The sequence below is a fragment of the Miniopterus natalensis genome, chromosome 12, assembly GCF_054644295.1.
Source record: "Miniopterus natalensis isolate mMinNat1 chromosome 12, mMinNat1.hap1, whole genome shotgun sequence".
Classification (NCBI taxonomy): Eukaryota; Metazoa; Chordata; class Mammalia; order Chiroptera; family Miniopteridae; genus Miniopterus; species Miniopterus natalensis.
In genome coordinates this window covers 73,735,587-73,749,150 of record NC_142092.1, presented here as the reverse complement: position 1 = coordinate 73,749,150, position 13,564 = coordinate 73,735,587, and the positions used below count along the sequence as shown (strand labels likewise).

The 13,564-nt window shown below is 57.7% G+C and overlaps 1 protein-coding gene across 5 annotated transcripts in view; it reads left to right on the top strand.

Moving 5' to 3' along the window:
- Positions 1-13,564, top strand: part of EHMT1 (euchromatic histone lysine methyltransferase 1) — a 55,367-nt gene that overhangs the window by 33,773 nt on the left and 8,030 nt on the right. For all 5 annotated transcript variants that reach the window (XM_016211836.2, XM_016211833.2, XM_016211834.2 and 2 more), the window contains 11 exons: positions 689-844; positions 2,343-2,425; positions 3,452-3,558; positions 3,656-3,778; positions 6,143-6,244; positions 6,747-6,851; positions 10,236-10,390; positions 11,198-11,365; positions 11,526-11,670; positions 12,273-12,350; positions 13,316-13,431. In XM_016211836.2, coding sequence (XP_016067322.1) covers positions 689-844; positions 2,343-2,425; positions 3,452-3,558; positions 3,656-3,778; positions 6,143-6,244; positions 6,747-6,851; positions 10,236-10,390; positions 11,198-11,365; positions 11,526-11,670; positions 12,273-12,350; positions 13,316-13,431 — 1,338 coding nt within the window. The remainder of the gene's footprint in view (positions 1-688; positions 845-2,342; positions 2,426-3,451; positions 3,559-3,655; positions 3,779-6,142; positions 6,245-6,746; positions 6,852-10,235; positions 10,391-11,197; positions 11,366-11,525; positions 11,671-12,272; positions 12,351-13,315; positions 13,432-13,564) is intronic.

The window sequence follows — 13,564 nt, the reverse complement described above, 5'->3', positions numbered from 1 at the left end:
CTCTCTCTCCAAAATAAATAAAAACATTCTTGGGTGAGGATTTTAAAAAAAAAGAATTCCATAGAAACAGCTGAGGAACCCATAGAGCTAAAAGGAGCCGTGAGAAAGTGAAGTGAGGTAGACGTGTTGGAGGCTGGTTGCCGTGCTCCCCTCCAGCCGTGTCTGGCTGGAAAATAAAATGAAAAAGAGCCTTTCAGACCCGCAGCAAAGCCCGTAAACTGCCCAGGGAAAGCACTTGATAAACACCACACTGATATGGAGAAGAGTATGAAGCTTCACTGAAGGTCGTCTACCAGACGAGAATTATAGACACATCAACTGTACTAGCGGGGCGTCGACCCCTCCGTGTTAATCTGTTAACTTAGTGCATTCTGAATCCAAATGTTGGTGGGATCCCCCCTCCTGAGGGGTGTGGACTCCATAGGTTCAGCCCAAAGCTTGTTCACAAAAGCAGATGTGAACACGTGGCCCAGAAGTCCTGGGACAAGGGTCCGTGTTGTCCCCGATTTTCCTCTGGGTCTTGACTCTGAGCCGACTCTCCCTGTGAGGTCCTTCTCGCTCTCAGAAGAGCAGCCTGTTTGGGAGGCTCCCGGGAAACGAGGTTCTGTGTTTTCATTGGTCTCCACATGAAGGGAGGTTTTTCAGGTTTCCCCACAACTCAGCATCTCACATGCCCTCCTCCTTAAAGCGCTGCTGGCCCCCTGCTCTCAGAGGACGACAAGCCGCAGAGCACGGCTGCCTCGGTGCCCGAGAGCTTCGACCCTGCAGGGCCGGCGGGGCTGGCGAGGTCAGGACCTGGGAAGGAGACCCTGGAAAGTGCTCTCATCGCCTTGGACTCAGAAAAGTAAGGACCATGCTTTCACACTTGCTCAGGGCCCTGTGCCATCACTTTCGCGCTGCCGCTTCCCCTTCCCCAGGCCCCTCCCGCGCTCTGTACCGGCACATGCCAGCTACCAGGTTGTTGGCACACTGGGCCCGCAGTTCCCTACCATTCCCAGTTCTTGCCAAGGCTGCACGTCCCAGGTGTCTGCCTGTCTGGGCTCCGGGCGTTCCCGGGAGGTCACTGGCATTGTTCTCACTAGTTTGTCCATTGGGACAGTGCCCACATTTCCACCGTTTCAGGAAGTCACTGCAAGTTACTGTCCATTGCTCTTAGAGCAGAGGTGACACCCTTGAAGTCAGCAGGGACAGTCTGGCCAAGGTTGTACAGACAATTCCCTGGCACACTGCTGACCTGCAGCACTGACCACAGGGCCTTAGCACCAGCGCCACTTGGCCAGTTCCGCATTGTAAAAGGAAGGCTGGACCAGGTGGTCCTGCAGGCTAACCTGCCAGCTCTCAAATTCTGCAGCCCTACTTCTGGCCCTACAGGAGGCACGATGTCCCTGACCAGTGAGCAGGCAGGTGTCCTCTCCCAGGGGACACCGTGGCCCCTCCTCAGGGAAGCCAAGCGACCCAGCTCATCACGGTCTCAGCCAGGCGTGTGTTCTCCCTTGGGGAAGCGTGTCCATCTTCCAGGTGGGCGTGAGCGTCACCTTAGTCTTACTTCATGGACAATTCCTGTGCTGGGACACATTGCCGAGGCCCCCATAGCTCCTTTTGGTGTTCAGCCTCCTTTCTGCCCCATGACTCATCTGTCCCCACTGCCCACTCACCAGGTTCAACAGGAGTGGGGGGGCTGGCTGGCTAGGAGCACTGTGCTCTCGCCTACAGCCGCCCCTGACCTAACTTCATGCTACCTGAGTGTGCAGAGTTCGCCCCCGGCTGCAGATGGCAGGTGACGCTGATAGGGCGCAGTGAGAGCACCTGGTGTTATATGCTGTCCACGGTGGTTCACAGACAACGGACTTGTAGTGGGAAAATCCCACACCATCCCAAGTGAGGGCCCTGGGTGAAACTGATTGGTCAGGAGCAGTGCAGGCAGGGTCACGATTTCAGGGTGGAGGTCAGCTGCGAGTCCCTTAGTCTGGTAGGGAATGGCCAGGGTCCTTTCTGGGGCTCAGGACACAGCTTAGGCCCTGGTGTTACCCTCAGCTTGGCCGGCCCACACCTGTGACCCTCGGTCAGGGCCTGGCCCTGGTCTTGCTGCTTTGGGAGTTAAATGCTGGGAGAGACCATGCTGAGTGCTAAGGCTGCAAGTTCTCTCAGAGTCAGGCCGATGTCCGGGCCCAGCTCCAGCTGCGGGGTGGTGCTCTGTACCTGGGTTCATGAACCACTGTCATGTAGATGGAGAAGGCAGTGCTCACACTTGCCTTGACCTGGAGGAATGGGCAGGTGGACGTCATGCATGGCGACGGGTGGGCCTGGGGCTGACAGCTGCCTGCCCTGTGCTTTCCCCACAGACCCAAGAAGCTCCGCTTCCACCCCAAGCAGCTGTACTTCTCTGCCCGGCAAGGCGAGCTTCAGAAGGTGCTGCTCATGCTGGGTGAGTCCTGCCTGCTCCACACACCCCGCTGGCCAGAGCCCCAGGGAGCAGACCCTCACTTCCTTCCCCACCGTGGTTTCTCTGCTCCCTGACTGGTGTGAGCAGGTGCCGGTGGTGGGGAGCCATTCCACATTGTTCACACTCAGTTGTCCACGGGAGTGGGAACACTCTCTATGAATTTCTCATTTTAATGAGGCATTAGGCACATAACTATTAAGTTAAGAAGAAACGTAGATTCAGACACCGCAGGTGAGCCAGGCCTCTGTGCTGGGTGGTGTGGGAAGGAGCTGTGAGCGGTGGGGACGCAAGTCCATTGGATTTGGAGCTGTTGTGCACATGGGTTTTGTAGGAGGTACACCTGCGGGTGCGGACGTCTGCCATCTGACATCCTGGCCTCCTCACAGGCCATAGGACAGTAACTTCATTCTGAGCTCCCAGCTCAGCTTGATTTCTCTGGGTTGAAAAAGGTGATTAAAAATCTCCTCATTTCACAATAAATCAGGGGAGAAACTCAATAGTTTGCTCTAAAAAATGTTGTATTTCATGTTGACCAAAATGGCACTTTTAATCATTTTCCTCAGACCTTCACTGCAGCCTCCCTGCTTCGTGGTTGATCTCTCGGCTCAGGGTCCTTTTAGGCCGCTGGGGGCCGTGCTCACCAAGCACATTACTGTCAGGGCCACGCCTGGCAGTGCTGTCCCAGGAGCCTCTGTCCCCTGAACGTGGGGTCAGGGCCTCTACCGATAGGCTCAGCAGGTGTCCTGGGCGGGGTCCTGTCACCAGGCCCCCTAACAACACAGAGTCCTGGAGCAGTGACTGGGACCCAGGTTAGACAAGGGCAGAGGGAGAGGATTTGTATCGATAGCTCGCTTCTGACCACATCCCGGCTGCTGACTTGTAGAAACTCGTGCGAGGCTCCCTTCGAGCCTGGGATGTCCACCCAGACAGGTGCTGCCGCCTTACGTCTGTGCGAGTGTGGGAGTCAGCGTCGGCTCTGGGGTAACCAGCAAACCTGTTTGTTCACAGTTGACGGAATCGACCCCAACTTCAAGATGGAGCACCAGAGCAAGCGGTCCCCACTGCACGCCGCTGCGGAGGCCGGCCATGTGGACATCTGCCACATGCTGATCCAGGTGCATGTTTTCGGGTGTCTGAAGCATGCTAGTCACCACGTCCTCACCGGGTGTGGCTGTGGTGGCAGCTCCCCCAACGACTGTCCCCATTTCATAGGCGGGAGCCAACATCGACACCTGCTCGGAGGACCAGAGGACCCCACTGATGGAGGCGGCAGAGAACAACCACCTGGACGCAGTGAGGTACCTCATCAAGGCCGGCGCCCTCGTCGACCCCAAGGTAGGTGCGCTCCAAGTCCCCTCCCTGTTCCGTTAGCGCTTCCTCAGACACTGGATGGGACCAGTCCCCCGTGGGGTGTCTTCAGGAGTTTGTAGCTGCCGGATACCCGCCAGTTCTCTGGAATAGCTTGCTCAGCGAGCGCGGTTGTGGTGGATTTGCAGGCAGTCCTAGCGCACGCTGAGTCCCTGCACCTGACGGCAGACAGAGCAGGCCTGTGGGGGCTGCCGCCGGGGTGGGAGCTTCCTTCATGTGATACACTTTCTCCTCTGTCTTCCACCTGGTCCAGTGAGGACATAAAAGAAATAAAAGGCACCCAAATGGGAAAGGAAAAGCAAAACAATCTGTTAAAGATGGCACGGCCTTACATGTAGAAAACCGTGAAGAGCCCACAAAAAACTTGTTAGAACTAACAAATGCGTTCGGGGAAGTTGAGAGAGAGTCAGTACAGAAACATCAGCTGTGCTTCTTTCCTCTTGATGGACTGTCGAGAGAGGAAGTTCAGAAAACAGTTCCATTTACAACAGCGTCAGAAAGAGGGACGCGCTCAGGAGTGAACTTTACCAAGGAGGTGAGACTCACTGAAAACCACGCAGCGTTGCCGAAGGACGCTAAAGACACACATGAATGGACACACTACTCAGAGGGATGGACAGAGTCAGTGGAGCCCGATCAAACTGCCATCCAGCTTCTCAGAATGAGAAATGCACGTCCTCACATTCGTGGGGCCTTGGCTCTGAACAACCCAAACAGCCTCGAGGCGGCAGAGCTGAGCACTCGCACTCCTGGTTTGGAAACTTGCTGCAAAGCCCAGTAATGAAGACTGGTGCTGGCTCAGGACAGACACGTGGACCGTGGACTAGGACAGTGAGCCGGAATGAGCCTTGCGGAAGTTGGGTGATTCTCCACAGGGGAGTGGAGATGGATCGTGGGGAAAGGGCAGTCCTGTGACTGGACAGCCCCTTACAGGAGAACGAAGTTAAACAGAATTACTGTGTGGTCCAGTCGTTCTACCCCTGGGTGTGCGCCAGAGAGGCTGAGGGACGCGGACAGACATCTGCGTTCCCGTGCACAGCAGCCAGACAGGTGGGGGCGCCTCAGCTGTCCGTGGGTGGACGACAGGTCAGCAAGGGTGCTCTGTCCACACAGTGGGAGGTGATTCAGCCTTAAACAGGGAGGACAGTCTGACGGGGCAAACTGAGGACAGGGCTGAGTGAGGCATTCGGCCTCAGGAGGGTGGACGTGTGCTCCCCCTGCTGCGAGGGCCGTAGGCTCCGCAGCTGAGGCTGAGGTAGCTGGGGGCGCCGGGGCGTCCGCTTGATCGTCACTGGTTCCCGTGGGTGCTGAAGGAGCCTTCGGAGTAGATGGTGATGGCTGCCCGACACTGACGTAGTTAGTGCCAGTGAATCACACACTCGAAACGGCTGAAATGGCGAGTTTTGCGTTATACATAGCCCCAGTCAGAAACGTAAGTAAGGTCTTACAGTTTTACATAAATGCATATTTTTTTCCCAACAGAGTGGTCATACTGTTCACACTTATTTATCAGCTCCTCTTTCCCATCAAATTAAATTCTATTTTTCTGTTGCTAAATTTCATGATGTAATCGTACCACTTTTTACTCAGGTTTGCTTACTTAACATTCGTTACTTTCTGTTTCTGTCCTACATAGTTCAGCAGGTATTTTCCATAACTGCTCTCACACATGGGTGGTTCCTTTAGGACAGGTTCTGGGCACGGAATTGCAACATCAGAGCATCGTCGTTTTTAAGGCTTTATGCTCTCTCTGAACTGCACCAGGGCATCTGCGCACCCATTTCCCCACATTCTCACCAAGTCCAACGGGCACACAGTCTGATACACAAAACTGGTGGTTTTACTTATTTACTATTTTCATTTGCTTCCCTGAAACGGAACATTTTTTTGTACATAGTTTATCACGTTATGGATGTTTTTCAAACCTGTATTTAGTCCTGTTTGTTTTTGGTGGTGCCAGGATCTGGATCGTTAGCACGGCGATAAACGTGCCTCAGTGACCCTCCACCACAGAGGGCAGCTGTGGTCCTGTTGTGCAAGGCGTGCGGAGGGCGGGGAGCAAGCCCGGGTCGTGTTGGAGCAGCTCATGGAGGGCCAGGCCCTTACACACTGGCCCCGTCCCTCAGGCCATCTGGACTATGGGGGAGGGAGAAACGGTGCCATCAGGTTCACCTGCAGGTGTGTCTTGAGGGTAGAGACTATGGTCACCTGAACCCTGCCCCATCAGTGTCAGTTGGGGCTAAAGCCCAGTGGACAGGGCTTTGATCTGGGCCATGTGAACTTGAGAAAGTCCCCACCCTCTGCCCGGATCTGATGGTGTTTGTGTTGCAGGATGCTGAGGGTTCCACCTGTTTGCACCTTGCCGCCAAGAAAGGCCACTATGATGTGGTTCAGTACCTGCTTTCAAATGGACAAATGGATGTCAACTGTCAGGTAAACCACACCCTTCACTTACTGACACTGCCCCTGACCCAGTGTCCTCCCCGCTGCGTCATCTGGCTGCACCTGGATGCCAGTCCATTTGCAGTCCTTGGCTGACAGTCTTGCTTCATGCTCAGAGTCCGTGTCACTAGGGCCAAAAGGACGCACAGACCCTGGGTCCCAGGGAGGATTAGGTCTGCAGCATTTCCGGTCTTTTCCTCCATGACCTGGCCGCCTCACTCGGGGTGTCACGTGGGGCCCTGCCTGCCCAGCAGTTCTGTCCCCCTCAAAGTAGAGGTTTATGGGTCAGTGTGACCGAGTCCTGGCTCCGTCCTGCCCTCTCCAAGATACCTGGGGCAGCGCCCTGAGCCTCTCCAAGATACCTGTTGAGCCTCATCGACACAACAGACTGTGCCTGGCTCCTGTGGCATTGGCCACCCCGCAGGCTGGAGGGCGGCTATCCTTGCCATCACTGCCAGGAGCTGTGATGGGCTTTACTTTCTCTCGCAACTAGGATGATGGTGGCTGGACACCCATGATTTGGGCCACGGAGTACAAGCACCTGGACCTGGTGAAGCTGCTGCTCGCCAAGGGCTCGGATGTCAACGTCCGGGACAACGTGAGTGTCTGGTGCCAGGGTAGGAGGGGCCGGGTCGGGGGGGCCTGCCCTTGCATCATTCAGGGTTCTGGGGTTATGTTTTCTGTCAGCCGGTGGCTGGCCATCGCCCCAGAGCACATCTGAATGGTGGCGGTGTCACCGCATTGGTGATCGGGACGGTGAGCCCTGTGCACAGCCCTCATCCGGGCAGGTAGAGGTGAGACCCTGGGTCCATGCAGTTGCCGCCTTGGAAGGAAAGAGGAGGAGGGGTTGGTGGGGCCGTGGTTTATGGGCTGACTTAAGACACTGGATGGTTAGTGAGGAGGACAGGGTATCCGCCCAGAAAACAGGGTGGGGCCGAGTACCGAGGCCTCAGCAGAGCCCCTGGAATGGCCTCCAGCCCTGGGCTTCCCGGACAGACACAGTGCGGCTGTGTCCACCTTTACGGAGTCACCAAAGCCTCTGGAAAACCCAGGCACAAACTCATTAAATGGGTAACAAAATGGGAACGCAGGCTTGACACAGACGATTCCTGGGAGCACACTGGACCCCGAGTCAGAGTGGTGCCCAGGGTCCGAGGCAGGACCCAGAGCAGCAGGCGCCCTGGGCTAGGGGCTGGAACGCTGCGTGAGGACGACATGATCACGAGAGGGACTGAACTGGGCAGCGCTGGGGAGACTGTTCAGATGAGGACAAGCGGGACAGGACGCAGCGAGGCCTGCGTGGCGCCAGCCCGGAGGCCCACCTCCCTCTGCCTCGCTGACCTTTGTCTCTGCCACGAACTGCCTCCCTGAAGCCACGCCGCGGTTCAAGATCCCCGCTCTGTGTCCACTCAGGCAGAGGTCATGGAGACGCTATGGGCAGCGTCCACTTGAGCAGGTGGTTCTTACGTTTCGGGAGTTTGGTTACCTTGCCCCTTATTTATCTGATGAGACCACTCTGTGGTGCTACTTACACAGTTTCTTGGTGGGTAACTGGCAGACTGCACTATGTAAAGGGCACAATTGGAAAAGTTCTAACCCCAGCACCCCCACGATCCAGATGGTGAAGGTCACTTGCTCCCAGGAGCCTCCTGCTGCTGCTGCTGTGCCTGGAGGGACAAGTGCCTGCTGAGCCCACTGTTCCAGGAGGGACGAGTGCCTGCTGGGCTTCACCTGAGTGTCCTCAGCTTCTTCCTTTCCGTGCACAGATCTGAGCTCGTGGCTCAGTTGGCTGAGCAGCAGCCTGGGCACCAAAAAGCTTTGCGGTTTTGGGCTGCTGCAGGTGGAGCTGCCGTGAGTGGTCACAGCCAGGGCTTTGTGTGGCCCACACTCGTGTCTCGTGGGGCGTGGCGAGGAGCCAAAGGCTGGGGCGTAGGACGTGTGTATTTTAGCTTTTCTAGGAAACTGCCAAACTACTTTCCGGGTGGCTGGCCTTTCCAGCGTTGAGCGTCCCGTGTCCACGTCCACCTAGCACTGGTCTGTGGCGAAGGGTCTTCGCAGGGCTGTGCTCATGTTTATTGGGGTGCTTATTTCCTCCTGAGAGACAAGAGGCCTTGTGTGTTGTGGGCACAACTCCTCTGTCAGGTGTGTTTACAGACCCTAGCGGTTGTCTGGAGGAACGGGTGCTTTTCATGATGAAAGTGCAGCTGATTCTCCGTAAGGGTCATGTTCTTGCTGTTCTGTGTAAGAAACCGTTGCTTGCCCAGAATCCTGAAGACCTCCCTGTGCTGGCCTCACAGCCTCAGCTGTTGCCTTTTGCGTGTGGTGCGCGGTGTGGATGCTGCTCTGTTGTGTTTGGCTTTTTGTGCGTGGATGTCTGGTTGTTGCGACACTTCCATTTAGAAAGCCGTCCTTTCTCCAGAGACCGACTTTGCACCCTTGCCGACAGCCAGCTGTCCCTGGGGTCAGTCCTGGGCTCTGTCTGCTTTAGCTTTTTTTTTTTTTTCGACTCCTCCCCCGAGGACGCTTAGAGAGAGAAACATCCATCCATATGCCTTCCATATGCGCCCCGACCGGGGATTGAGCCTGCAGCCTGGGTATGTGCCCCGACCGGGGATTGAACTGAGAGCCTCTCAGTGCACAGGCTGGTGCTCAGCCAGCTGAGCCACACCCGCCAGCCAGGCTGCTTTTGACCACGTGGGCCAGGCCTGTCGTCACGTAGCAGGTGGGTCCCAGGAAGCCTGGGGACCTGGTGATGAAATCATTCTGATGAAGAAAAAGGGGGCCCTAAGGAAGCCACATTTAGCTCAGGAGCTCACAGATGTGAGAAGCATGGAAGCCAGAGGCAGACATCGGGGAGAAGCGTCCAAGAGTAACGTCCAGAACAGGGAGCTGAGACCAGGCGGGTCTTTCCGAAACCACTCAGGCCGACAGGGCTGCCGGAGGGAGCCGCTGGGCCCGGGGCGCTCTGCGCACAATACAGGACCACTCAGTGATGTTTTGCTTTTATTTTTCCTGAGGATCATGGAGCTGAAAGCAGTCAATGTACTTAGAGAGAGATTGGGGCGGGCGTCTGAGAGCCCCAGTGGCGCAGCGAGCGCTTGGCTGCCATCTGGGCCTGAAGTGTGCGTGGCCCCACCCCTGGGTGGGATGGGCAGGGCAGGTGGACCCACATGCTGTCCGCCATGGGGCCTGGGTGCCGAGCCTCCTGCTGTGGATTCAGAGGGGCCACGGAGCAGAAAGGGCTTCGTGGCAGCACAGACTTGTGCCTTCAGGCAAGAGGACCCCCCTCTGTGGGCCCGGCTGAGACTGTCCACAGACCAGTCTTGTGTTCCAGAGGGAGACACGGGGTGAACTCAGCCAGTGTGGGGACCTTGCTCCTTGGGGGCCTTGGGGTTACCAGGCCCGGGCAGGCGCTCAGCCCAGGATGGGGTTGGTGGGGACCCTGCCAGGCCAGCCGCGTGAGAGGTGCCATGTTCTTACTCTCACCCTCTCCCAGCCTCATGGGAGAAGGTTGGGACCCTGCTCTCTGTGCGTCCAGGGTGGACATGCATCTGCGTTTCCTCTTCATCTCTCACATTAGCTGTTCCGTTTAGTCTCGAAACCGCTGTGTCCTAATGAACTGCTGTGACTGTTAGACCGTTTGCTTGTACACGGCACCAGTTCTCTAGTTTTATTTAAAATTTTTATTTTACAGAGGCTTTTATGAAGTAAATCTTAGTTTAATTAAGTTTGTCTCTTTTTCGAATCTTACACGAGTATTACCCTGTCCTACAATTATTAGGTCTGTTCCAAAGTGAATATAACTTTTTTAAAAAATTGGTAAAATCCCTGCAAATGTTGTGGGGATATGTCTCGGGTGGTCTAGTTCAGATGGTTTTGATGTGAAAACAAAGAAAGGATGGGCACCTCTTGGGGCCCCATTCCCTCCCCGACCCATCCCAGCCTCGTTCCCCGTCCCCGCGCTCACACCCCGTCTCCACAGGAGGAGAACATCTGTCTGCACTGGGCGGCCTTCTCGGGCTGCGTGGACATCGCTGAGATTCTGCTGGCCGCCAGGTGCGACCTGCATGCCGTGAACATCCACGGGGACTCGCCGCTCCACATAGCCGCCCGGGAGGACCGCTACGCCTGCGTCGTGTGAGTGCCCTGCGGGGCTCCCGCGGTGGGAGCGCCTGCGTGTCCTGGGTCAGAGGTCAGCATGGACATTCCTGGTTCAGGGGGGTTGCTGTGAAAAGACCCCCAGTACTTAGGTCGACCCTGGCCAGTGGGAACAGCCCACTGGGGGAGCCCCGTGGGAGCTGTATCCCCGCAGGGAGGCTGCTGTACTGGTGCTGCCGCCCAGAGCCCTTGGCTGCTGAGGCCTCCGTCCTACGTCACTCACACCTGGGCACGGCCCATTCTCATCAGCAGGACCTGTGTGATCTGTGATCTCAGGTGACCCACCTCACCCAGACATGAGGGGAGGCCCTGTGGTGGGGCTCACTCCCTTGTTGGACCTTGGCAGCAGCTCCGCATAGTGGGCGTGTTGGTGGGAGGCCCTGGGCAGGGAGAGCTCACGGCAGCACCGAGCCGCCCACGTCTGGTTCTGTCCCAGATCAGGCCTGGGGAGCACCCGCCGTGTACACGGCCGAGGGGCTTTATTGCCGCCACCGCTGCCCTCCATCAGGGAGGGGCCTCTTGAGTGGAAACGCCAAGAAAAGCCAGACCCCTCCCAGGGCTTCACACTCGCTTCCTGCAAGAGCAGGGCGTGTGGAGAAGAGTCAGGAGCTGTTCTTGGTGAGTTACGGCCAGTCCTTCCAGAAGCAGCGGTCAGCGAGCTTGTTAATTCCAGAGCGAATGGTGTGTTCTCAGTGTTTTTACCGATTGTAGTCGTTTCTTAAGTCTCCCCTCCTGCCTGTTCCGTGAAGACCTGAGTGTCCTGTTGGCTTACATTTTCCCTTTTAGCCTCTTTCTCTCTCGGGATTCAGATGTCAACTTGAAAAACAAGGAGGGAGAGACGCCCCTGCAGTGTGCGAGTCTCAACTCTCAGGTGTGGAAGGCTCTGCAGATGAGCAAGGCGCTTCGAGACTCTGCCCCAGGCAGGCCAGTCCCCGCAGAGAGGACCGTGAGCAGGTGAGCAGAGCGGACCAGGGCAGCCCCGCCGTGAGTCAGGATGTGTGAGTGGGGGGGCCTGTGACGTCCCTGGGCTCCATGGTGGCCCTGTGGGTTCTGGTCAGTCCCAGGTGGGCGGCACCTGTCACAGCAAAGGTGACGACCCCCTTTCCCGTGGCAGAGACATCGCTCGAGGCTACGAGCGCATCCCCATTCCCTGCGTCAACGCCGTGGACAGCGAGCCCAGCCCCAGCAACTACAAGTACGTGTCTCAGAACTGTGTGACGTCCCCCATGAACATCGACAGGAACATCACCCACCTGCAGGTCAGTGGTGGCCGGGGCCAGGCCTGTCGTCGTGAGGCCGCGGTGGGTCCTTGGTTTTCCCGGGAGGACCTGATGCTCTCGATGGTTGCCTCCCACCGAGAGCTGGAGGCAGATACGGATCCTCCCAGAAAATGCACCTGTGTCCCATGGTGGGGCCCCGGCCCCCAAACAGAGCCAAGCATCCCCCATGAGTGGTGGTCTGGGCTCCACAGAATGAGAGGAGCCCGTGGTGGGAGCTGAGGTCCCCGCCTCCGTGCTGGAGCCTGCAGCCTGTCCTTCCTGCGCAGGCGAGAGTCAGACAGATGCTGTCCCCGTGCCCTCAGGCAGGGCTTGTGCTCCAGCCTGTCCTTCCCCGCCTGCCCCTCCCACAGCCTCAGCTGCTGATAGCTGGGCATCCTCCTGCCCATCCACCCTCCTTCCCAAGAGCCTGTACACCCCTTGGTGCCCCTGAGAACTGAGCCTTGAGGTTATGTCCCCCACTCCACAAGTGGCTTTCGGAAGGCACATGGAGACTAGAGCCAGCCTGAGTTTGTAGAAGGTGGCTGTGGGCGAGGGGTGGGGGCGCCCTGTGTGTGACCATGTGTCCCTCCCACTCCCCGCAGTACTGCGTCTGCATCGACGACTGCTCCTCCAGCAACTGCATGTGCGGCCAGCTCAGCATGCGTTGCTGGTACGACAAGGTGAGCACTGCCCGGTGCGTGGTAAGTCGCTGTCGGCCGGCGGCACGCGGCATCCCTTGTTCAAGGCTGTTCAGGCCCGGCTCTGGGAAGGAGCCGGTGCATGCATGGCAGGTGTGGAAAGCTATCGGGCAGGAGCAGCAGGTGGGAAGAGTCAGGGCCGTGGGGATGGAGCCAGTGTCCTTAGTGCACCAAGGAGGTGGGGTGACCACAGGCTTGGGAGTGACAGTTGCTGAGCAGAGGGCAAAAGTGGCCCTTGGTGAGCCTGGCCTCGAGGCAGCAGAGCAGACAAGAGAGACAGCCCCAGAGGCCCATGTCCGTATCAGAACCCTGAATGTCCTTGGGTTTGGGGGTTCAGAGGTCAGTGGTGGGGGCAGGAGCTGGGGATCTGAGTGCAGAGGAGACACAGGCTGCAAGTGGGCTCAGTTAGGCGATTCTGTCCAGAGTCCACTTCAGGGGAGGGGCGCTCGGGTGTCAGGACAGTGCTGTCGTGGCTGCGTGTTGGCTGCGCAGCGGAGGCTGCAGCTTTGCTGGCGGGCTCACATCCAGTCGTGTGTGCTGTGCAGGGCAGGCCTTCTGAGGGGGTGACACCGAGTGCTCTGAGGAAACTCACTGTTCAGAGCAGCCTCCGGAGCTCTTAGGGCCTCAGACGTGGCACGTTTCGACGCTGGTGCATCGCCAGTGGCTTTGCTGCCCCGGGGTGTCAGGCAGGAGAGCAGGTGGCGGGGTAGCAAGGCTGAGGGCTCAGTGGCTGGAGTCCAGGGGCGATACCAGGAAGCAGAGGGTGGAGAGGGGAGGGGCCCCCGTCGGCCAGGCAGTGCTGTCCAGGCTTCTGCCACCTGCTCCCCTGGGGAAAGCTTGACTAGAAACCACTGGTTTGGGTCAGTTCTGTGTAGAAATGTGTTGGTGCCAAGTACGTCTGTCTGGATTAGGAGCACACTGTGTCTTGACCCTGCATCTGTCCCCAGGATGGGCGGCTGCTGCCAGAGTTCAACATGGCGGAGCCGCCCCTGCTGTTCGAGTGCAACCACGCCTGCGCCTGCTGGAGGACCTGCCGCAACCGCGTCGTGCAGAACGGCCTCCGGTGAGGGCCCCGCCCCCGTGCACGCGGATCCCAAGCCCTCAGGACAGGTGGTGTCAGGCTGCACTGACGTCCGAGAGCTGCTGGAGGCACATCCTTGTGCCTTGACTCTAGGATGTGTTTAGGGCAAGCATGT